Source organism: Azolla caroliniana, unplaced genomic scaffold (assembly GCF_043228905.1).
Source record: "Azolla caroliniana isolate FFs.n. ecotype wild unplaced genomic scaffold, voAzoCaro1.0.p SCAF_15, whole genome shotgun sequence".
Taxonomy (NCBI): Eukaryota; Viridiplantae; Streptophyta; class Polypodiopsida; order Salviniales; family Salviniaceae; genus Azolla; species Azolla caroliniana.
In genome coordinates, this window is record NW_028230450.1 from 542,492 (window position 1) to 566,045 (window position 23,554).

At 46.7% G+C, this 23,554-nt stretch overlaps 1 protein-coding gene across 1 annotated transcript; it reads right to left on the reverse strand.

The window, feature by feature from the left end:
• Positions 1–3,182: 3,182 nt before the first annotated feature.
• Positions 3,183–6,028, reverse strand: LOC147854215 (cytokinin dehydrogenase 7-like). The gene is made up of 6 exons (XM_087331650.1): positions 5,266–6,028; positions 4,928–5,055; positions 4,432–4,815; positions 4,007–4,272; positions 3,801–3,892; positions 3,183–3,770 (listed from the first exon to the last, which is right to left on the reverse strand). The coding sequence occupies exons 1-6, from the start codon at positions 6,011–6,013 to the stop codon at positions 3,511–3,513; spliced, it is 1,878 nt and encodes a 625-aa protein (XP_087187776.1). The 5' UTR covers positions 6,014–6,028; the 3' UTR covers positions 3,183–3,510.
• Positions 6,029–23,554: the final 17,526 nt, after the last annotated feature.

Genomic DNA, 23,554 nt, shown 5'->3' on the forward strand with positions numbered 1-23,554 from the left:
CTATTAATATAAGAAATGGTTTATGAATCAATCTGGGCATGCCAACTATTTTGACTAGTAGACAAACCAGCATGTAGAAGCCTCAAGCAATGAGTTGAGTTGATTCCAAGGAATGTGCCTTTAAAAGCCGCATGCAATGAGATGAACCCACTCCTTGAAACATTGCTTGCCTCATATGTTCTTAATGTAGAAATTGTGACTCCTCTCTGTACAATGTATGTCTTAAAGAGTTGACATTAGGGTACTTGAGTATTCCCACTAGGAGAGTCTTGATTTGGATGTTGGATAGTATAGAGACTGGGTGTAAATTTGTATTGTCCATGAAGAGGCCAATTTTGACCTATGGCATTGAATAAACATATCATGTTATATCCATGTTGTGACTCCTTCAGGGGGTTTACTTTGTAGTAAAGACTCTCTCTCAAAGTAATGCATGAGTTTTAGAAAATCTAATTCTTCTTTTCTTGCAACATTGTTTACTATTTCTTCTAGTTTCTATGAACTAAATAGGGCATGACATTGTGTACACACTTGATTGACTCCTAGGTTTCTCAAGAGGTACTTGAAGAAACCATTATCCATTGTCAAATGGCATCTAACTTGTGCACACAATCGTGCTACAACTTCTTTATGCCCTAATGACATTCTTACTTCATCATTCCTTTCCAATGCTCATTTCTTGGTACTGTGTCAAAGGTTTCTTGAATTTCACAAAACAACAATAGAATGTTGTTGCTTGAACTCAACTTTCTTCCATAATTCTCTTAGACTAACAAAATGATAAACAACTGAATGTGGGTTGTTTATTGTTTGAGTTAGCCGATTGCATTGAGCCAATGCTGAATATTTCCACCATGGATGAATCACAGTAGACTTTCATGATCAACGCATTGTCAACTACGATTCCTCCTGAAATTGGGAGACATATTTTGCCATTGGAAATGTTGCAGAGAGCCTTCAAGTTTGTGCAGTTAAGCACGTGTATGAAAACCCTACCATAATATCACATGATAAAATTCTAATTCTAAGTCATGTACTATTTGATCTAGTACCACTACATTAACATCGACTTCCAAATGTTGATAAGTTCCAAATCTAGCTTTAAAATCTCCCACGATCAACACTTTTCCAATCTTCTCATATGTAAGAATGTTGCCACACAAATCAGCGAAATATCACCATGATCTAACTCATACAAAGTATAATAGTTGGACTCTTTATGAGGTATATAAGTAGTACATGTCAAATAAATGTTATCTGTGTATAGTGTTACAAACCAACAACCAAGGAGAGAAGAGAAGTACTACATTGTGTGTTTGAGATGAGGAGCCCATTCAAGAAGTCTACTATATGGGCTATGAAAGTTTCAAATATGCCTAAGCTACTTATCATTACACAAACATATGAGTTCATTGCAACCAATGTACATAAAAGAATATAAATTATAGAACAAAATACATATTTTATCATCCATGATTAGGTGAAGTTTTACCTATAGACCAAATCAATATGTCATCTTGTATGTGACTCATTTCTAAGTGGGGGATCATTAATCCGTAGGAAAAGCTCTCAATGTGAAAATAATGCCAACACACATGTGCTCACTCTTTTTGGTGGACGTTTAAGTATGACACTTACATTATCATATGCTCATCTAACGAGTCATCATATTTCATAGAGATTAGCTTATTGATGATTCCATGATGCGACTTCAACACCTAACTTGTGAATAAGTTCAAAGAAGTGTTAAGGCTCTCCAAGTCCCAAGGCTCATGAGGGTAGCGAGATGTGCTTGGATACGTTTTGGCATTTTTATGTTGTGTTGGGGGTTAATATTTGCAATGCAATATAATTTCCAAATTGTTCATTGTAGTATCTTGCCACTTCATAGTAGGGCTTCTAGTTATCTATCCTCAATGATCACATACTTCATAGCATCACCTCATAGCGTCAATGCATCTTTTACTCCCCATCTCGTAAACCATTCATAATGCCAATAATGGTTGTTATGATTTGAAATTTTGTTTATTATTGGGATTTGAATCCTGTATAATTAGTTTGTAAGCCATTGATCATCACTCGAGCATGCTTTCTTGGTTAAGAACTTAAGATGTTGTGCACATACAAACATCTTAACCCTAAACCCTAAAATACATCACCATTCATGACAAAAAATAAAAGCCAATCTTCATGTCATGCTAAAAAATAGTACATCTATTGTTAATTCTAGTACACCTCAGGCAATAATCAAACTTCCTCATGATCTTCTTCAATTCTCTTAGTGTCTTAAATGATTGGCATATGAGATTCACCACAAAAGAAACCATTCTGGGAGATTACATTTCCAATTGTTGACCTCTTTCTTTGTAAACTATCGTGCGCCTTGAGATTGGTAAGGTTAACAATCTAACATAGTTAGGCTCACGCTACGTAGCCCATGTCAAGCTTTATCCTCTCAAATTATCCTTTGGAGTGCTCAAACATTCTAGTCTTGGTTCTCGGCAATACTATGTTATGATGTAGAGTATGATTAACATTTAAAAATTGGCAAGAATATATTACCACCTAGCATATGATGTGCGTATGCCTGTATTTGCACATGGTCATGTTAAAGCGCATAAAAACTAACACCAATGGTTGGATCTCTTACATTAAATTTAATCTAGCACTTGAGAGCTTGTGTGTGCATTCTAATCTTCTCTTGGCTCATGTATAGACTATGTTCCTAAATTCTCAACACAACCTTGCATATATTATGTCACTATTTATTTATTGAAGAATGATTTTCCTTATAAGGTATTATTTTTATTCTAAAGTTACTCTTATTCCTTTGGATTCCTTGGAATTCCTTGCTTTACAAATACTCAAGTGTTGTATTTGGAATTGAGTTCCACAGCAATGAGCAAGACCATATTTTCTTGATTGAAATACTTCCAAGCAACTTAATACTATGGGAATTTTGAAAAGAGACAAGATGGTGTCATATTTTGAATCAGGCAATGAGAAAGAAGACACTTACTTTATCGAAAATACTTAGAAGTATGCAAATTTTGAATAGAGAACAAGGTGGCCCGACAACATCTAGTACATGTGTTGCTCCTCAACATTGCTTAGTACATATAGCAATGGAGACGAGTTGTTGAAATTATGAGGAATTGTATTGTGTCATGCATTGAGAGTACTGAGAATTGTGCTCGAATATCCGATGTCCTAAGTAAAACACCGAGCTTATGATCATAATACCCTTTTGAGTAGAAAGGATTCTCAAGTGAGGTCCCCATGTGGACAATGCCCGTGTTGCCACAACACTCATTGTCCATTTTGCCCCCGGGACACGGGACACGTGCGCCCTAATGATAGTACTAGAGTATGTGGGCAAGGTCCTCCTTGTACATGGAATTAGCGTGGACATCATATCATGATTGACAAAGAAGAAGAAGAAGAAGATATAGCATGGAGACACTAATTGATAAAATCAAAGGTGGCCTTTCTTGTGGCAATGTATTATGCTTAAGAATTGTAAGTGAAGGTGGTGGTGGTGGGTATGTTGGGCATGTTTTGTCCGGGCGCCAAGATTCCATTCGGATCCCAACGCTGCTTCAAAGACCGGAAATGTGCCCACCGGGCCGGGCCGAAATGCTCCGCCCACACGTTCTCGCCGCCGCATTTGAAGTGTGGGAGGTAGTGCTTGAGTTTGATCCCGGCCGCACGGGCGATTCGCACGACCTCCTCGTTCTCCTCGGCCGCCGCCATTGCATTCGATAATGAACCTCCTCCGGCCCCAGCCCCAGCCCCGGGACCGTCACCACTCATGAAGCGCAGCAATGCCACCATGTAGAACACCTCCTCATCCTCCGGGATCACTGCGGAGCACCGCCGATCCCTCGGCCATCTGCATAGTAACCCATAAGAGTATCAATACAAAAACAAAAAAGACCTTACTATTTATTTAATCACATCCACATTTGCTCCTCCATCATGATCATGATCAAATTATCCTCCTTACTTGCTCCTGAGCATTGGGTAGACAAGCATGGGCCCGCCCACTCCTCTACGCAGCTTCTCTTTGAAGATGAGGGCATCGAAGGTCTGGATTTGGGAGGCCGGAACGAAGAGGCAGAGCCATGGATGGGGGGAGCCGTCCCACAGACCCATTCCCCGGAGCTTCTCTTCCCCGGCATGGACTCGATCCAGGAACTCTCTGTACGTCACGTCCATCTGGAAGCGCAGGCCCGGCACGAAACGCAGAGGCCGCAGAAGATCAGCGGTTCGCTAACAGAATAGAATAGAGTCATGAGGAAAGAAGAGTCGCATTCTATTAATGTCATCACCAACAAATGAGCGAGTCTGATTGATTTATAATCCAAATTTGATCGTGATGAAATGGAAGCTATGGGTGATCATACATATCATTCATATATATATATATACCTGATCGATCTGATTCAGCTTATCACTTGATTTATAGTACTTGGCGACCTCCAGGCAATACAGGACGGGGGCGGCTGAGCTACTAGGTATGAGGTGAGGATTGAAGAAGTTATTGAAGCTCTTCGAAGAAGAAGAACTTGAAGAAGACGAGGTGGAGGAGGAATCCGAGAAGAGAACGGTTGGCCAGCCATTCACGGGGTCGTTGCTGTTAGTCACCACGAAGCCTTCCACATAATCGAAGCCCAAAGAACCTGCAGAACTGTCCCAATTGGCATTATTGATCTTACTGCTATTCTTATTATTATTATTAGCCACGGTGATGAGATGCTCTTGATCCTTTGTGAAGACTTTGAAATCGGTGTATACTAGGCGAATCCATCGAACCTGCATAATTTACGTTAAAACCTTATATATGATGTGATGTATACTGACCGAATTAATCTTAGTGATTGATTAAACACCGTATAGTAGCTCTAATCACAATCCAGAATCAAACCTTCTGAGGAGCCACTTCCAGAAGGATGCGAGCCTTGGTAATTATGCCCAGTTGGCCCAGTCCACCGAGCGAGCCATAGAAGAGATCTGGATTACTGGTGGCCGAACAATTCCTCACTTCGCCACTAGCTGCATTTTTCCAATGATTCGCATGGAGTAGTATCAGATCAATGGATATCCATTAACGCGCGCAGCAATTGAAAAGCATTCTCATGATTCACGATGCATAATGATTCGTGATTCATAATGATTAGCGATTAAGAATGGTTCGTGATTCGTAATGATTCATGATTTTCATGAGCAGCTACTGATTGTTATCGTAGACATTATTGGATTTACCTGTGATGACATCGAGGCGAGTGACGTTGCTAATCTGTGGGCCATGGCGGAAGCACTGGCCTCCTACTCCGGCGTTCTGAAGCGTCCCGCCGACGGAGAGGTAGAGGTAGTCGGTCCAGGAGCGTGGCGCCAGGCCGTACTGCTTGACGGCGGCATCCAGAACCTCCACCCAGAGGCGGCCGGCGCACACCTCGGCGTACAGGCTGCCATCGGCTTCTCTGCCCACGCTCAGAATGGGGGGCTCCTGGAGGCTCTGCATCTCGATGACGATGCCGTCGGCAGCTTGGGATTGGCCGTTCACAGAGTGGCCATTCCCACGGGCGGCGACGCAGAGCTTGTGGTGGGCCGGATGATGATGATGATGGTGTGTGGCGAGGAGGGAGCGCTGAATGCTGGGGATGGCGAGCATGAGGCGCAGGATGTCGTCAGGAGAGGAGGGGTAGATGACGGCGCAGGGTAGCTGCCGGAAGCGACCGCCGAAGTCCCTGGCGGCGGCGGCGTCCAGCTGCGGGCTGTAGAGCTTCATGTTCACGCGCGCCAGCGGCTCTGCCGCCAGCAAGGCGCTCTGGATGGCTTGCCGGAGATCGAAGGGCGGCGGAATAATGGCGCCGCCGCCGGCGGCGGCGGCTGCAGCAGGAGGAGGGGAAGGAGGAGGAGGGGCATTATTAGATGAGGAGGAGCGAGCCGGCGGAGCTTGGCCGCCATAGCCAGCAGGGAATCGCCCGCTGTGGTGGGAGACGGCCGCCATGGATTGCGTTTGTGTTTGGGCTTGCGCTTGGATCTTGATCTTGATCTTGCCGCCAAGAAGCACGTGATGTCTGTATTTTGCCAGCCGTCAAGAAGCACGTGACGTCTGTCTTGGCCGCCGCAACAAGCTGCACGTGACGTTCGCTTTTGCCGTCTAAAAGCACGTGATGTATATACCTTTGCCGTCTACAAGCACGTGACGTCCGCTTCACCCAGTACCCACGCAACCAAACAAAACAAAACAAAACAAAAACAGGTGGAGGTGGAGGAGGAGGAAGGTTCTTCTTCTAGTCAAGCCAAATTGTGGTAAACACCAAGACTCAGAAAAAAGAAATAAAACCACACATGCGCACACACTCAGAGCCTTACTCCTTTATCCCTGACAGTATATACATATATATATATATATATACACGTTATGTGAGAGGAATGAGGAGGAAGGAATGGAGGGAGGGCTGGTCATGAATTCATATCATCAACCTGAGGGAGTAGAGTACGGCGCAGTATTTCCCACTGAAAACGATGGCCGTTAGAACCTTAAAGAATCAGGAATGGATAGATAGCCCCATCCATGGATCTTGATTTTACTACATATACATATGTATACATAAATACATAAGTCCGCTGTAGATATTAGGCTTCCAGGTGCTTGCTTATAGCAGAAGCAGCAGCATTAGGACGAGGGTTAGGGTTAGGGTTAGGTTAGGGGGGCCTAGTAATGCCCTTCCCTCCTCCTTTATATCAACATCAATGTCAGCCGCTTTCTCTCACTTTCTCTTTATTTACTCACTGAAAAATCACAAATTTAGATCTTACCGCACCACAAGCGCTACTATAATGTACATATAATAAAACCTATTATACATATATATAATATATCTACTATTAGGCTATAGCTATATATGTGTAGATGTAATATGTATGTATGTATATCTATATGTATAACAGTATATATGGACAGACACAATGAGGAAAAAAGACCTATAATCTATACTAGCAACTCTTCTGTAGAAGATCCTTTCCTTCCTTTTTTCCTCACCCCCTTATTTTAACATGGCCTAGTTTATAGAATAGTTGCTTGTCTTTTTGGTGCTTAGAAGCGGACTGCAATGGATCGACTCAACCTTAAATAATTAGAAAAAACAGGCCCATTCAGATCAAAATGTGTGCGCGTATATATTTATCTCCATATTTTACCTACATATATGTGTGTGTAGTGTGTAGTTAGTGTGTGATGTGTTGTTGTCAAGTGCCTCCCCTCCTTTATATAGGCGATGAGCCTTCCTTCTCTTTGCTTCTTCTTCTTCTTCTTCTTGCTCTTGCTCTTGCTCGTGGCCTATTCAACAATCATGTGTATTTGTTATTATATGGATATTTGAGGATTCTTCTTGTATTATTGGTGGTGGGGAGACTATTAAAGAAATGGCAACAAACAATATGTGTCCGTCTCTCAACTTTCAAGAACTACTACTACTACTAGAGAAGTGTGAACTACTACGAAGTTGTATTGCTACTCCTACTAGCGAAGTGGAAACTCGATCGAGAGAGAGAGAGAGAGAGAGAGAGAGAGAGAGAGAGAGAGAGTGTGTGTGTGTGTGTGTGTGTGTGTGTGTGTGTGTGTGTGAGAGAGAGAGAGAGAGAAAGAAAGATATATTAACATCTTCTAAGACCAAAATTGGCCCATGCTTGTAGTGTAACAACTTACCAATAGGGTAAGCTAGAGAGAGAGAGATGCCACTTTTTCTTCCTTTCTTTGCATCATGTGGTAATGCTTTGCCAAAGTTCAATATTATAGCCATTCATGGGAATCATCATCATTTTCCCCTTCCCCCCTCCCTTCCTTTCCAACACCTTTTTTAAGCTCCCTTTTTTCTCTTCCTCCTAAGTGAGTAGGGGTATCTCATTATGAAGGTTTTGCACCTTGATTGCTCCACAAAATTATTGATGTACCAAACTATAAAAACAACAACATTTACATCATTACACTTCAAGTCACCAATGCAACACCATCTCCTCAATGCAATGAAAATAGCCCCCACCGATAATTGTCATCTTCAGTCGGTCACATATTCCATTTTGCTTTGTGTAGGAAAATTGATTGAGGAATTTGAGGTATTGCCACTTGGGCTTGTGTGAATGCCATACATTGTACCTCCATGCCTACATATATGGCACACGTATCTATTGCATCTCCACTACGCTTGACAATATGTGAATTTCAATTCAATGAAACATTTGTGAGTGAATATGGTGCCCTTCAATTATCCCTATGATTAGAAGTTAGAATACACATGTACATATATCATTGAAGGATGTATATGCATGATGAAGCTGAATGTCCTTGGTAACTCTTGTCCTAAACTTTGATAATAGTAAGAGAAAAGCACTATAGACGAAGATACTCATGAGTCATTCAAGCTAATATATTCAATATAAATATAGTTAACATGTCACATTACACATATTCTCTCTCTCTCTCTCTCTCTCTAGATTCCAAAATCATTTCACCTCTTTTCGAAGATTCACATCCCAATATCGCTCTAGTGTATGTAACTACGTAAGAGAGTTTTTATGCCCACAAAAATATCTTTTATAATGCTCTAATCATATAAGAGGGTTGCAGAGGTCCAACAATATCTTCGGGCAATATGGTTACTTATTACAACACTAGAGGCTAAAAATTTACAGACACTCATAAATAATGAATTGAGGGTTCGTTGTAAAGTTTTAATCACTTTTGCTAGTATAAAATTCCAATCAACCATCTCGATGCATGTAATTTTTAATCACTGTTTGGAGTTATGTATGAGCATTTATCGAGACAACCTCCCACTTAAAAAGGAATTTTTTTTAGAGATGAAAAAGCACACAATTTATATATCTAAGCCAAAACAACCTTGCATTAAAAAATGAAAATGGGAAAAAAGAGAGTACGAAAATATACACATCTAAGTTCAAGTTAAGCATTAGTCAAGCTTGCTCTTGGTAAGAGACAAATACGCAAAGAGCTCATAAGAAAGACTTTTGGTGAAGGGGTCGAATAGATTATGTTAAGTTGTGTTGTTAGAACAACCTCACCAACATTAGTACAAAATCTGAACTCTATCTTGGGCCTTCTAAGCATTTATATTATTATCAAATGGTCTTACTTCCACCAAGAGGAAAGAAGCTTCTATCAGGAAACTTTTGTATTTTTGGGAGAAAATCTCACAACATTTTGCATCAACTCTAGGTACGTAACATTGAGTGCACATCTTAAAGTCAAGCAGAGTCATGCCTCATACCGAAGTCTGTGTGACGCTAGACCATTATCTACCCTGTGGTCAATGACACTAGTACTAAGGAATGATCATTACTAATTCCGAAACTACTAATGATAGTTAACCTCTATGACAAGCTCTACTAACCTCCATCACAGTGGAAAATTAACTAAAACACAACCGTGTTGTATCAAATAACTTAGTTTAGACAGTCAATTGGAATAAAAGAACACAAAGAGAATAAGCATATCTCTATTTATTAAGTAATCATGCTTTCACACAATTAATTAGTTGCTTAGAGTAAAGCACTCACCAATAATATTGTGTATATGAGAGAGAGAGAGAGAGAGAGCTTAGATGGATGTAGCACAATTGGTAGCATTGTCTAGCAAAGACTGGAAGGTCACACATTTGGAATTTACATTCCACAATGCCATTTGGTAAATTAAGAAAATATTATGGTGCAATAGAGGGGGGTGAAAGTTGAGCCTCTAATCTACCGCATAAGATTAATAGCCTAACAATTGACCACTAGGGTAAGTTAATTACAAATAGAGACTGGCAGAAAGGAAGAAAGAGAGAGACGAAGAAGAAGAAGAAGAACGCTCAAAGTCTAAAATGGGGAAGGTGAAGAAGAAATTTGGAGAAGCCAGATTTTGGGATTTTATATTTCCCTCAAATTTAAATGATTTTGCCTTTATTTATTCACATTGTTCACCAAATGAGTGCATAGTCTTAGATGCAGTCGTTCATTTTGTTGCATGGTCGAGTGGAAGGGTAGCAAGTGATGGGGGAGAGAGTAAGGCTATGATAGGCAAGATTATGGTGAAGGTGATAGGTTGTGTTGGAGGAAGATGATAGGTTTCATAAAGCGAGTGTGGGCTCCATTGCTGATGTTAGAATGTGGAGGTTTGGCAAGGGTACTTATTGCATTAACATGGTGGTTGTAAAGAACTCCTTGAGGTTGCTCCAAGAGTACATGTTTTGGTCTTATGATCACCATACCAAACCTAAAAATGTGAAAATTCATAATCTAACCAATGGGATTATATCCTTGCAAGAGACTGGGTTCCAACTTAGGTTGGGATTGGCGGTTGCATGGGATTGTCCAACCCAAACCTTGCTTGGGACAGTTGGGATTGCATAGCTTCATTCCAACATTGCTTGTTCCTTCTCTTGCTCATGCCAACACTTGTGCCAACCTTGATCGGTATTCCATGGCGTTGTGTTGTCTAGTTTTGGGGTTCCCTCATGACTCACTTTGGGATTGATTTTTGGTTGGCCCTGTTTAGGGACACCACACACAAAACAATATATGCCTTTTTCCACTCACATGCTCTAGTGAGATTCAAATGTGATTTGGATCACGATGTCGAGGTATTCCTCGCGGATGCGTGGAATGAGGCGGGAACTCGGGGGTCCTGTACTGAAGAGCAAGAGAGGAAGGAGAAGAGACCCTCTACGTGCGAGCGTAGATCCACAGGGACACGGCCCTTCGACGCAAAGACGCAAGTGGGACAGCGACACAGAAAGACACGAATGTATGTATGTATTAACAAAGACAAACAATCAAAAACACGAAGTCGGTTACAACCGAACAGGCCGGCGAACAGATGTCGATGCCTGTTCGTAAACGCACAGAAGGAGAAGAGTAGGTTGGAGGTGCTGCCGGAAGCACTCGGGCATTCCTCAGAGCAGCGCGAGCCTCCTGAAAACCTGCACAGAAAGCAGCCACGGAGTTTGCGAGCCAGAGAGAGAGAGAAGCCTTCGCCCACAAACCGACAACACTTCATCCTCGACTCTCCGCGATCCCTTCCTCTTCCTCGTCTCCCTCCTTTTATAGGCCAGGAAGGAGCCGTTTCCCCTTTACTTCTTACCTACCGAATCTACCTGCCTAGGATTGTCGAATACATGTGTATAATGGACGTATTCACACCATCCCGTTTTCGGCCATTTATGTAATTAGCATAAAGGGTAGTTGCCCTAAGTCGGTCACTATATATAGTGACCTTGTAACCTCTTTGTGAGGTTGGTTGTTGTATTGTTGCTTTATGAAATAAGAAACTCTTTTGTGTGTGTCTCTCTCTCTCTCTGTGCAACGACCTACATTCTGTCATACACAGGGAATAAACAGGAATCGAGTGCTTCAAGATCTTCCGCACAGACGACATTGCTTCCAACATCTGGTATCAGAGCCTGCACAGTAGTCGGTCCTTCAATCCGCTGTCGGTCGTCGTCTCTGCATTCGGTTTCCTGCGTCATTCGAAGAAAGAGAGAAGAAGAACAAAAAACGAGGTTTGCACCTCATCGCGTTAGATCCCCTTGCTTGGAGTAAGCCAGCAGGTTGTACTCTGTCCCTTGTGATCGTAACCGCTCGAGGTGAAATCCCCTTGTGCAACTTTGACAACAACCCAAATTCGTGCTTCATCTGGCTGATCGACATTCGGGAGGATCAGTCGGATCCGTCTCTCTCGTCGCTGCAGTCACCCGAAGCCGAATCGGTCCAGATAATCGGTTTCAATAATCGGTATTCGGCATATATATCCGAAGCGAACCGGGCTCACTCCGACTCGGCAACATTCGGGAAGACCAGTCGGTTCTGTCCCTCAAGTTACCGGAGTCATTTCGAGCAAGTTCAACAATACATATATCCGAAGCCGAACCGACTCGGGTTCAAATCCGACTAGAACGATATCGGGTGAGCCAACCGGCTGCACTCCAACAAGGTTCGTAGTCAACTCCGAACCGAGCTTCGTCAACCGAAACCGAATTTGATGGCATCAACATCCGGCTCGTCAGAAATGAGTCTCCGAAAGTTCGATGGATCGAATTTCAACTTCTGGAAGGAACAAATGCAGGACTATCTCATAGTCAAGGGGCAAATCGATCCCATCGAAAATGAAGAACCTCCAGAAGGATACAAACCAATTGAGTGGCGGAAGCTGGACAGAATCGTCCGCGCCACGATTCGGATGCACCTATCGGAATCGGTATATTTTACGGTGCAATCGTGTATGACAGCATTCGAACTGTGGAAAACACTGTCGGACACTTACGAAAAGAAGGTCGCCGCAACGAAGATGTTTCTGATCCGGCGCCTCTACAACTTGCGGATGAAAGAATCCGACTCGGTCCAAGCACACCTCAATGAGTACGAAAGCATAAGCTCCCAAATCTCATCACAGGGGACGGCAATCGAGGATGAACTCAGAGCAATGATACTCATGAGCAGCCTTCCCTCATCATGGGAAACTTTCGTCACAACCGTGTGCAACGCGTCAACCACGGCTGTCAAATACTCCGAAGTCACGAGCGCAATTCTGACCGAAGCAGCTCGGAGAAAGTCTTTCGCCAAAGACTCAACAGACGACGCTTATGTAGTACAAGGTTCGACAGACCGATCGAACATACGAGGAAGAGATTCCTCACGACCGCCGAACAATCAGCGAAGACGGAGCCAGTCACGGGATAACCGAATCTGCAACTATTGCAAGAAACCCGGACACATCAAAGCCGACTGCCGCGCACTCAAGAACAAGAACAACAAGAAGAGTGGCCGGCATGAGGAGATCAATTACGTCAGCTTCTCAGCTGATGTACTACCGGACGACCCGAATATACTATCAATAGAAAATCCTGTCGGATCAGAAGTTCTGCTCACGACTGAAGAATCGAGCACATGGCTCTTAGATTCGGGTGCGTCATTTCACGTGACTCCTCATCGATCCCAATTTCGGCAATATACGATCCGTCACTCCGACTCAGTTCGGGTCGGCAACTCGCAACACTGTGACATCATTGGAATCGGCACAGTAGAGCTCAACCTTGCAGGTGGCTCTACACTTATACTTCACAATGTCCGACATGTACCCGAGCTCTCAAGGCCATTGATCTCAGTCGGACAACTAGATGAAGACGGCATTCGTGCCGGTTTTTCTTCGGGAGGGTGGACACTCCACAGGGGGAACCTCCTGCTTGCTAGAGGACCTAAGATACACTCATTGTATCCGTTACATGTTACGCTCAGAGAGGGTAACCTGTTTTTGGTGAATATTCCTGTGTCATCACTATGGCACCGAAGATTAGGACACCTCAGCAAGGCCGGCATCACGCACCTATCTAGAGCCGGATACATCCCCAAACTCTCCTTCTCGGACCATCAATTCTGCGAGCATTGCCAGTATGGCAAACAAGTAGCCGCATCACACCCGACATCAGCACCAAGAGAAACGAGACCTCTCGATTTAGTCCATTCGGACGTCTGTGGCCCAATGCCGCATCAGTCTCTAGGCGGTGCCTCTTACTTCGTCAGTTTTATTGACGATTCGACTCGAAAGGTGTGGGCTTATCCAATTCGCACCAAAGATCGTGTCTTCTCGATCTTCACCGATTGGCTCGCTATGGTAGAAAATCAAACCGACCGAAAGCTGAAATGCCTTCGGACAGACAATGGGGGAGAGTTCAAATCCGATGAATTCGTCAAATTCTGCCGACAACGCGGCATCCGACGTGAATTTACGGCACCACACAGTCCGGAGCAAAACGGGATTGCCGAACGAATGAATCGGACAATCCAAGAAAGGATAGTTTCCATGCTCCAACACTCCGGACTATCGGATGGCTTCTGGGCAGAGGCTCTACTCACGGCAGTACACATAATCAATATGTCGCCAAGTAGACCTCTAGGACTTCAAATTCCTCAGGAACTATGGATCGGCAGTAAGCCGAATTACGACAAGCTGAGGATCTTCGGATGCGAGGCGTACGCCCTCATTCCGAAAGATGATCGCCGAAAACTTGCACCTCGGTCCAGGAAATGCATTTTCCTTGGATATGGATCAGACGGCGAAATGGGATACCGACTCTGGGACCCCGAACGCAGACAAATCGTTCGAAGTTCGGACGTTGTGTTCAACGAGTCGGCTATGAATCCATCAGTCGAAAAACCGATCGAAGTCCGAAGGGTAACATTCTCCGATGTGCCGACCCTTCAAGAAGGCCCCGCTCTCAACACACGGTCAGCTTCACGGGTAGCTGAACCTTATACTACCGACTCGGACAACTCTGACTCGGCACAGCCGAATGATTCGGTTTCGGACCATCCGACCTCGATACCCGATGCGACCAGTCCAATCATACCTCGACGATCCGAGAGACTGTCGCAACCTCCGGAGAGGTATTCTCCTGGAATTTTCTTCACCGACGCCGGCGAACCGACGTCTTACGAAGAAGCATCGACATCTGTCGATTCGGCCACCTGGCATCTGGCGATGGAGTCGGAAATGCACTCCATCCGGGCAAACAAGACTTGGGATCTGGTTGAATTACCTAGGAACCGACGTGCTCTTCCTTGCAAGTGGGTTTATCGACTAAAAGAGACGTCTGATTCGACCACCCCAAAGTACAAGGCCAGATTAGTTGCGAAGGGCTTCCGACAAGAATATGGCGTCGACTTCGACGAGATTTTTTCACCAGTGGTGAAAATGACAACCCTTCGTTTTCTGCTCGGCGTCGTGGCAGCCGACAACTTGGAGCTGATTCAGCTAGATGTCAAAACCGCCTTCCTCCATGGTGATCTCGAGGAGGAAATTTATATGGAGCAGCCAAAAGGCTTCGTGGCAACTGGCCAAGAACATCTAGTCTGCCGACTCAGGAAGAGTCTATACGGCCTCAAACAGGCACCGCGACAATGGTACAAGAAGTTCGACGACTTCATCCAATCAATCGGCTTCTCCAAAAGCGATGAGGACCATTGTCTCTTCACCAACACAGCTCGAGATGGATCACCCATCTTCCTCATCATTTACGTGGACGACATGCTAATTTCTGGACGCCACGCGGGCGAACTTGCCGATCTCGTTCGGCAACTGCGGTTGAAGTTTGCCATGAAGGACCTCGGTCCGGCACGACACATCCTTGGCATGAAGATTAGTCGGCATCGCGATAAACGACATCTTTTTTTGTCTCAGACCGACTATATCGGACGTGTCTTGGAACGCTTCAACATGCAATCAGCCAAATCTGCTTCAACCCCACTCCCTATGAATCTTCGGCTCTCTCAGCGAGACTGCCCGACATCCGGTTCGGAGGGGGAAGATATGAAGTCGGTACCGTATGCACCGGCAGTCGGCTCCCTTATGTACCTGATGGTCGCGACACGGCCTGACATCTCTCATGCCGTAGGAGTCGTTAGTAGATTTATGCACAATCCTGGCCGATCGCATTGGAACGCAGTCAAGCATGTGTTCAGATATCTGGCTGGCACAAAAGACCATGGCATTCTTTTCGGACCGAACCGAACCTCAGGCGTAGTCGGTTACACCGACTCGGACTTCGCCGGCTGTATAGACAGTCGGAAATCAACAACCGGATACTGCTTCAAATTCGGCAATGGAGCAATCTCGTGGAAGTCGAAACTTCAGGAGTGCACAGCGACCTCAACGACCGAAGCAGAATATGTAGCTGCGTCCGACGCAGCAAAAGAAGCTTTGTGGCTCGGTCGGCTGGCGCACACGTTTCGACAAGTCGAACATGACTCGGCTCCAGTTGTCTACAGCGACAGTCAAGGTGCTGTTGCCTTGTCGAAAAATCCGGTTCACCACAACGCCTCCAAACATATCGACGTTCGATATCACTTCGTTCGGGACTGCGTCATTTCAGGGAAAATCGGTCTAGAGAAAATATCCACAACCGATAATGTCGCAGATGGAATGACCAAATGTCTCTCGGCAGACCGTTTTCGGTCTCTTCGGCATCAGATGGGCGTAACGACAAACCAGTCCGGTTAGAGCCGGACACAGAGCAGGATGGTTCCCGACAACCGACATCAGCTCCTTAATGATCGGCTTCAACTGTTCCGACCCGACCAGTTCGGTCTTCTGTCTTCGGATCCTGCCGACTCGAACAAAGCTGATATGTCCGAGAACCTAAGTCTATACCTGTAATCTTAGATAACCCATGTATACGCCCATTACGGGGGAGTGTCGAATACATGTGTATAATGGACGTATTCACACCATCCCGTTTTCGGCCATTTATGTAATTAGCATAAAGGGTAGTTGCCCTAAGTCGGTCACTATATATAGTGACCTTGTAACCTCTTTGTGAGGTTGGTTGTTGTATTGTTGCTTTATGAAATAAGAAACTCTTTTGTGTCTCTCTCTCTCTCTCTCTGTGCAACGACCTACATTCTGTCATACACAGGGAATAAACAGGAATCGAGTGCTTCAAGATCTTCCGCACAGACGACATTGCTTCCAACAAGGATCTCCTATGTACAACGTAAGGCGCGCGTGCATGAAGAGCCGGTTCCTACGCTCCGGTGCACCGATTCCGCTTGTGGACGGTTTTCTTCACGACATCCGCCCCCACCTAACCGCGCATCCACCGGCATGCGCCAAATTGAGTTGAGACGGAGAAAACCGGTCCAGCCTTTATTTCCCGCCCGTCAGTTCTTCTTCGGTTTCGGATCGTTCGTCGTCTCGGTCCAGGTTATCCGGATCCGGCTCGTCGTCGTGACGCTTCTTGAACGCTTTGACCCGCTTCCCAGCTACCGGTATCGCCATTCTCGTGCCATCGAGTTCCGCCAGATGGTACGTCCCGTTGTTGTTGGCGCTTTGTACCACGTAAGGCCCGAACCACCTTCTTGCGAACTTCGGTGTCGCTTGGTGCTGGTTGTCGAGGCTGTTGTCGTAGATTAGCACCCAGTCGCCTTCCTCGATCTTCTTCGGTCGGAGCCGGTGCGTTCGGTCGAACCGGGCTTTGTTCCTCGTCCTTGCCACCCGAAGCTTTTCCGCAGCCTGCCCCACGTCCTCCGGTCTTCGCTCGAGCTGTCGTATGCGCGCCGTCAACAGTTCCTCCTTGCTCATCTCGTCTCTCCAGTCCACGGTTGCCCATGAGGAGATCGTACGTTCCATCGGCATGATCGGCTTCTGCCCAAACATGAGCTCTGCCTACATGAATCCGGTTACCGAACTGTGCGTAGTTCGGTCCGCCCACAACGCGTAAGGCAACAGCCGTGGCTAGTTCCCGACTTGTCCTCCGCACGCCTGAACTAACGCCTTGACGATCGGTCCGTGTCCGCGCTCCACCTTCCCATTCGCCTCCGGATTGTACGCAGTGGTAAGCGAGAGCTTGACTCCTAGCCGATCGAACAACTCCTCGGCCTCTTCGGCGTCCAACTCCCTGCGATCAGCCACGATCTTCCCGACGCACCCGTACCGGCATATCACGTCCTCAATCAGGAACCGACATATGGTCGTGGTTGTTTTGTTCTGAAGGGCTCGGCACGAACCGATGCACGTCCCGGTACAGTCCCGGCCACCAGTACTTCCCCTTTATCTTCTCGAACGTGGCCCACGTTCCTCAGTGACCAGCCCAAGGGCTGTCGTGGTAGGCCGTCAGCAGCTCCTCCTGTTCTTCCTTCATCGCCACCACCCGGAGCGGGACGTCGTTCCTCTTCTTCGGGTGCTTCCATAAGTATCCGTCCCGGAGAAAGAATCGGTATGCTTTCTTCCGGATCCGGTTGGCCTCGTCCCTCGTCCATGACGCATCTGGCGTCATTGTCCTAAAAAACCCACCGATCTGTAGCCACTCGCCGTCATACTTGCTCTCGTCGAAGTCGTTAAGTGCCGGAGTGCTCGTCCCATCGGTCGTCACATACGCCGCCTCGAAGAAGTCCACGCCGACTTCTTCGTCCTCTGAAACCATGCCGCCCTCGTCATCAAACCTCGCCCTCGAAAGCATGTAGGCCATGGCGTTGTCCTTTCCGGAAATGTGCCGTATTTCCGGATCCAGGGACTTGATGTACGCTATCCATCTGAGCATCGCCAGGTCCAGTGTTGCGCATCCGGAAACCATGCCGAGAATTGGCAGGCAATCCGTCTCGATAATCACTTCTGTCCCGATCAGGTAGTCTTTGTCGGCCTTTACTGCCGAAACGATACCCCAGAGTTCGCGTTTAACCTGGGCGTACCCTCGTTGTCGCTCACTGAGGACCTTCGCACCGAATCGGATCGGGAACCGAATGCCGTCCCTGTCTCCTTGGTTGACGACCCATCCGACCCCAGTCGGACTCGTATCCACCGTTATGTATACCGGGGTACCCTTCTCGTAGACAACCTTCCGGAGCGCCGGTGTTGCCGCAAGAGCTTCCTTCAGCTTCCGGACCGACTCCGTGTGCTCGTCTCGCCACTCGAATTTTCGCCCTTTCTTCAGCAACCCGTATAGCGGCTCCGCAACGTGGGCGTAATGCGGGATCCATATGTGGTAGAATGCGCATGCCCCCAGGAACCTCCGAACTTCCGTAACCGAGGTACAGTCGGTCTTCATCGCGGAGATGGCTTCTACCTTTGCCGGAGACGGCTTCCGGCCATATGGTCCACATAGGTGTCCGACCACCAGAATTTCTGATTGCCCGAAGGCCGATTTCTCCCCCGAGAAGGTGAGCCTCGCATCCTCTAGCCTTTGTAGCACCTTCTCGCAGTCGTCAATGTGTGTTGCCACGAATCGCCGGCATCCGTCCGGCCCAACTGTCTCGTTCTTCTCTTCCACCGGGCACCCCTTGATCGGGATGTCGTCTAGAAATGGCATGGTGATGTCCGGGATGCAATCCCTCAGTACCTTGTTCATTGCATTCACCATGTGGGCCACCGAGTTGGTCCCTCCTTGTGGCAGGGTACACATTCGCACTAGGCCAAGGGGAGTCTGCATCGTCGTAATGTCTCTGCTCTCCACGGCTAGCTGGAACTGGTCGTACCCCGAGTACAGATCACCGACCGAGTAAATCGACCTTCCGGCGAAGGCCTCCGCGAACTCGTCTATGGTCGGTCCGATTCCTGCGTTCCGAATGGTCACTCTGTTGACCGGCTGCAGGTCCTGAATGAAGCGCAATGTTCCGTTTTTCTTTGGTACGGTAAACCATCGGTTCGAGTATGGCGCGCTCGACGGTTCGAGAATACCCATATCGACTTTCTGCCTTAGTAGCTCCATCAACTCCGGGATGTGAGCTCTTGGTACCGGAATCGGCTTGAGATTCCACGGCACATGCGGTACCATGAATATCACCATCGGCTCCACGATCGTCGGGTCTACGCACCCGATCTCTTCCGGCGAGAACGCGAAGGCTTTCCCGTGCCTTCCGAGCATTCTCCGAAACCGGTCTTCCTCCGCCGGTAGTAGGAACCCGCCCCCACCGATCTTGAGCTCCTGGAGCGTCCCGTCGGTGAAGGTGTGTCCTATGCAGGCCGGATCTCGTAAACTAGGGTCCGACGCAACCCCTCTGATTCGGGAATCGCTGCCCTCCGGTAAGGGTGCCGCGACTGGCCTTACCTTCCGGTCCACAGTCTTGTACTTCGTGCTAACCCGGGCTGTCCGACCCGACCCGAGCCCCTGACTGAAGTCCGCGATGACTACGTACATCTCTTCGGAACATACCGGTATCGTCCGGTCTTCGTTAAGGTCTTCTTCGGCTACCTTCCTCAACATCCCCAAGGTGTCGTCGAAGGAGACCGCCTCCACGGCCCCGCTGATTTCCTCATCCGGGCCGAGAACTCCGCACGCTCGAAGTCGCTCCTCCGCCCTTGCCCTTTCTCGACCAACGATGCCGGCTATCATACACCCTCCGTTGTTGGAGAAGCAGAATTTTCTACCTATCGCACAAGGTTTCTTCGGTTTCGATTCTATTGTACAGCTGTGGGGTCTTTCCCGAGTGTCCGGGCTGTCTCGGCCCCACGCCTTGGCAGCCCTCTCTAAAAATCCTCCCGGTTCTCGCCACCGAGGGATTCGCGGTTTCGCTCGTGGTTCGGCCGCACCGTCAGAAATTGGACCAAATGGCGCCCGTCCTGACTTTTGACCCTTGCGTAGGCTGAACCGTTGTCCAGCACCTTGGTCTCCATTCGCGCCGCCGTGATGTATGGTTCCCCTAATATGACCGGGTGCGAGGACGTCTCCTGTACGAAGAAGTGTTGGTCAATCTCGACGTCGCCAATCTTGACTCGCACGTTCGGGCAGGCCCCGTGCAGTTCCTCGGTGGCGCGCGTCGCCGCCCGTATCTTCCACCCGTGCTTGGTGTTGATCGGCCACTTTCCCTTCTTATAGAAGTCCATGGACATCAGGTTTATTTCCGAACCATGGTCCACCAATGCCACCACCGGTTCCTGAACATCTCCGATCTTCACCGGGGTCTCCGTGGTTGCTCGGGCCCAGTGCGGCTTTGAATAGTGGCTCTCTGCCCACTCATCTTCCAACGCCATGTCGTCGATGTGCGTTGTCCGCACCTCCACCGGTCTTTCCGGTTCCGTCTCCGTCGACAGCCTCTTCCGTTTCACCAGGTGTCAGGAACTCTATTAAGGCAGAGAAGGAATTAGTACTAAAAGAAGGATTAGTACTATTGTTGGGGAATAGTACTAAGACAGAGAAGGATTAGTACTATGAGAGGTGTCGAACTTTGAGAGAAGGAATGAGTGAGAGAGAGAGAGAGAGAGAGAGAGAGAGAGAGAATGATGATGCGAAAGATATATGTATTATATGACGGAAGATATACAACAGTAGTTAGAAGGCTTAAGACTGGCGTTGAACCGATTTGGTTCGAACTAATGCCTTGCGCCTCCTTTTATAGTGTCTTCAGGAATACTCCTGAAGTTTCTAGAATGTTCCAGAGAAATCTGGAATATACATCAATTTCCCAATAAAACCTAAATGAAAATAATATCCTTCAAATTACAATTCATACCCTAATGGTAAAGTCTCGACCCGTGTAACAAAAGGTTATGGGTTCGAGTCTAGTTATGACACTATCCCCCCTTTAAAACGACGAGTTTCACGAGTCGTTTTGGATTGAGGACCCGGTTTCTCGGGATATCGTCGATGGAAGTCTTCTAGAAGAGCACGAGCATTGGTCACATTCTCGATCGGTTCCCAAGTACGCTCGCTGGGACTATATCCTAGCCAATCGACTAGATAGTAGAGCTTGTTGCGAACAATCTTGGAATCGAGGATGGCAGCGACCTCATACTCAGGTCCATCTTCGAGCTCGATAGGAGGTGGAGGTTGTATAGTACGTCCTGGGATAGTGCTCTCGTGATAGGGTTCGAGGAGAGAACTATGAAACACCGGGTGTATCCGAAGTTGCGGAGGTAGCTCGAGACGAAAAGCGACATCATTAATCTTCCCGATAATACGGAAAGGACCTAATCGCCGATAATCCAACTTCTCACATGGGCGAGTAGTCTTGATGTGTCGTCGTAGCAGCCACACCCGATCTCCAATGTTAAAACTGGATGGAAGTCGATGACGATCTGCGTAGTCCTTGTGTGATTGTTGAGCTTGCTGGAGTTGAGTAGATAAATCCGCTTGTATCTTGCGTAACCGCTCCAAACGATCCTCCGCGCAAGGATTTGTGGACACTTCTGGGGTTTCAAGGACACACCACCGGGGATGATATCCCGTATAAGCGTAGAATGGCGTGACTTTAGTCGATGCGTGGATAGCGTTATTATAGGCAAATTCGGCGAACTGAAGAATATCTGCCCAGTCATTCTGATGATAGTTGAGAAAGCACCGCAGATACTGCTCCAGTGTTTGATTTGTTCGTTCGGCTTGACCGTCGGTTTGTGGGTGGTAGCCGGAGGAGAGGTTACAAGTGACCTTCAGCATTTTAAAAAGGTGCTTCCAGAATTTTGACACAAACTGGGGTCCACGATCGCTGATGATATTATCAGGGAGTCCATGATGCCGACATACTTCCCGCATGACAATTTCGGCGGTGTCTTCACTAGATATTTCTTTAGTACATGGTAAGAAATGAGCCATCTTCGTATATCGATCCACCACTGTGAGAATCGCACTGAATCCCTTAGAGACTGGAAGATCTGTAATGAAGTCAAGAGCAATGGATTGCCATGGCTTGCTTGGAATTGGTAATGGTTCTAATAAACCATATGGATGATGTCTTGGCATTTTCGCTCTGCAGCATGTATCGCAAGTCCGAACAAGATCTTCGACAAATTGTCGCATACGGGGCCACCAGAATGATCGTTGTACTAAATCTAATGTTTTAGTACTACCAAAATGTCCTGCTGTATATGTGTCATGGCAGTTTTGTACTACTCGAAGGCGGCAAGAACCATTAGGAACATACAAAAGTTTTTTAAAGAAGAGTAATCCATCACAGTATTTGAATTGCCGATAATCCGTACCTGGTGATTGTGATTGTGAACATGACGCTCGAGAGGGGTCAATTTGTGCTAGTATAGCTTGGGCGAAAGCGTCAGTCTTCAAGTCCTCACGTATAGTATTGGTAATGTCGGAATCCACGGGCATGTCAAAGACCTGTGCTGCTTGCAGTCGTGCTGGACCCAAGATTACTTGCTTCTGGTTATCGAAAGCTGGCTCACCGGGACGTGGTGTTAGATACGAACGCCGTGATAATGCATCTGCCTTCCCTTGGTGCTTCCCCGGACGATATGTAATTTTGAAGTCGAAGCGTGTGAGGAAGTGGGCCCACCGAGCTTGACGTCGATTCAGTACACGAGCATCTTGAAAGTAGGCAAGGTTCTTGTGGTCACTGAATACAGTGACCTGATGAGGAGATCCCTCCAGGAAATGCCTCCATTGCATAAAAGAATCAACTATTGCTAATAGCTCTTTATCATGAATTTCGTAGTTGATTTCGGCGGCGTCAAACTTACGGGAGTGGAAAGCCACAGGATGTAGCTTCTCGTCGTTACCCTGTTGTGACAGAATGCTCCCCAATGCGAAATCCGATGCATTAGCTTCGATAATGAATGGTTTTTCCGGATCCACATGACCTAAAATTGGAGCTGATGTAAACGCCTTCTTAAGACTCTCGAAAGCCATGTCCGTCTCTTTAGACCAAATGAATGATTGTCCCTTCCTGGTGAGCTGTGTGAGAGGCAGCACAATTTTTGAGTAATTTTGTATGAACTTCCGGTAGAAATTTGCAAAGCCTAGGAAGCATTGCACATCCCGCACCGAACGCGGAGTGTGCCATTCTATCACCGTTTTGACCTTGGCTGGGTCCATAGATATGCCTTCTGAGGAGATGACATAGCCGAGAAACTCCACTTGGTTGCACCCGAAACTACATTTCTCTAACTTTGCATACAGACCATGTTCTCGAAGTCGTTTTAGTACTAATAGTACATGAGAATCATGTTCTTCTTGGGTCTTTGAATAAACCAGTAGATCATCCAAATAGATGATCAAAAAATCATCCAAGAGATCTCGAAATATATCATTCGCCATGTGCTGGAAGACTGCCG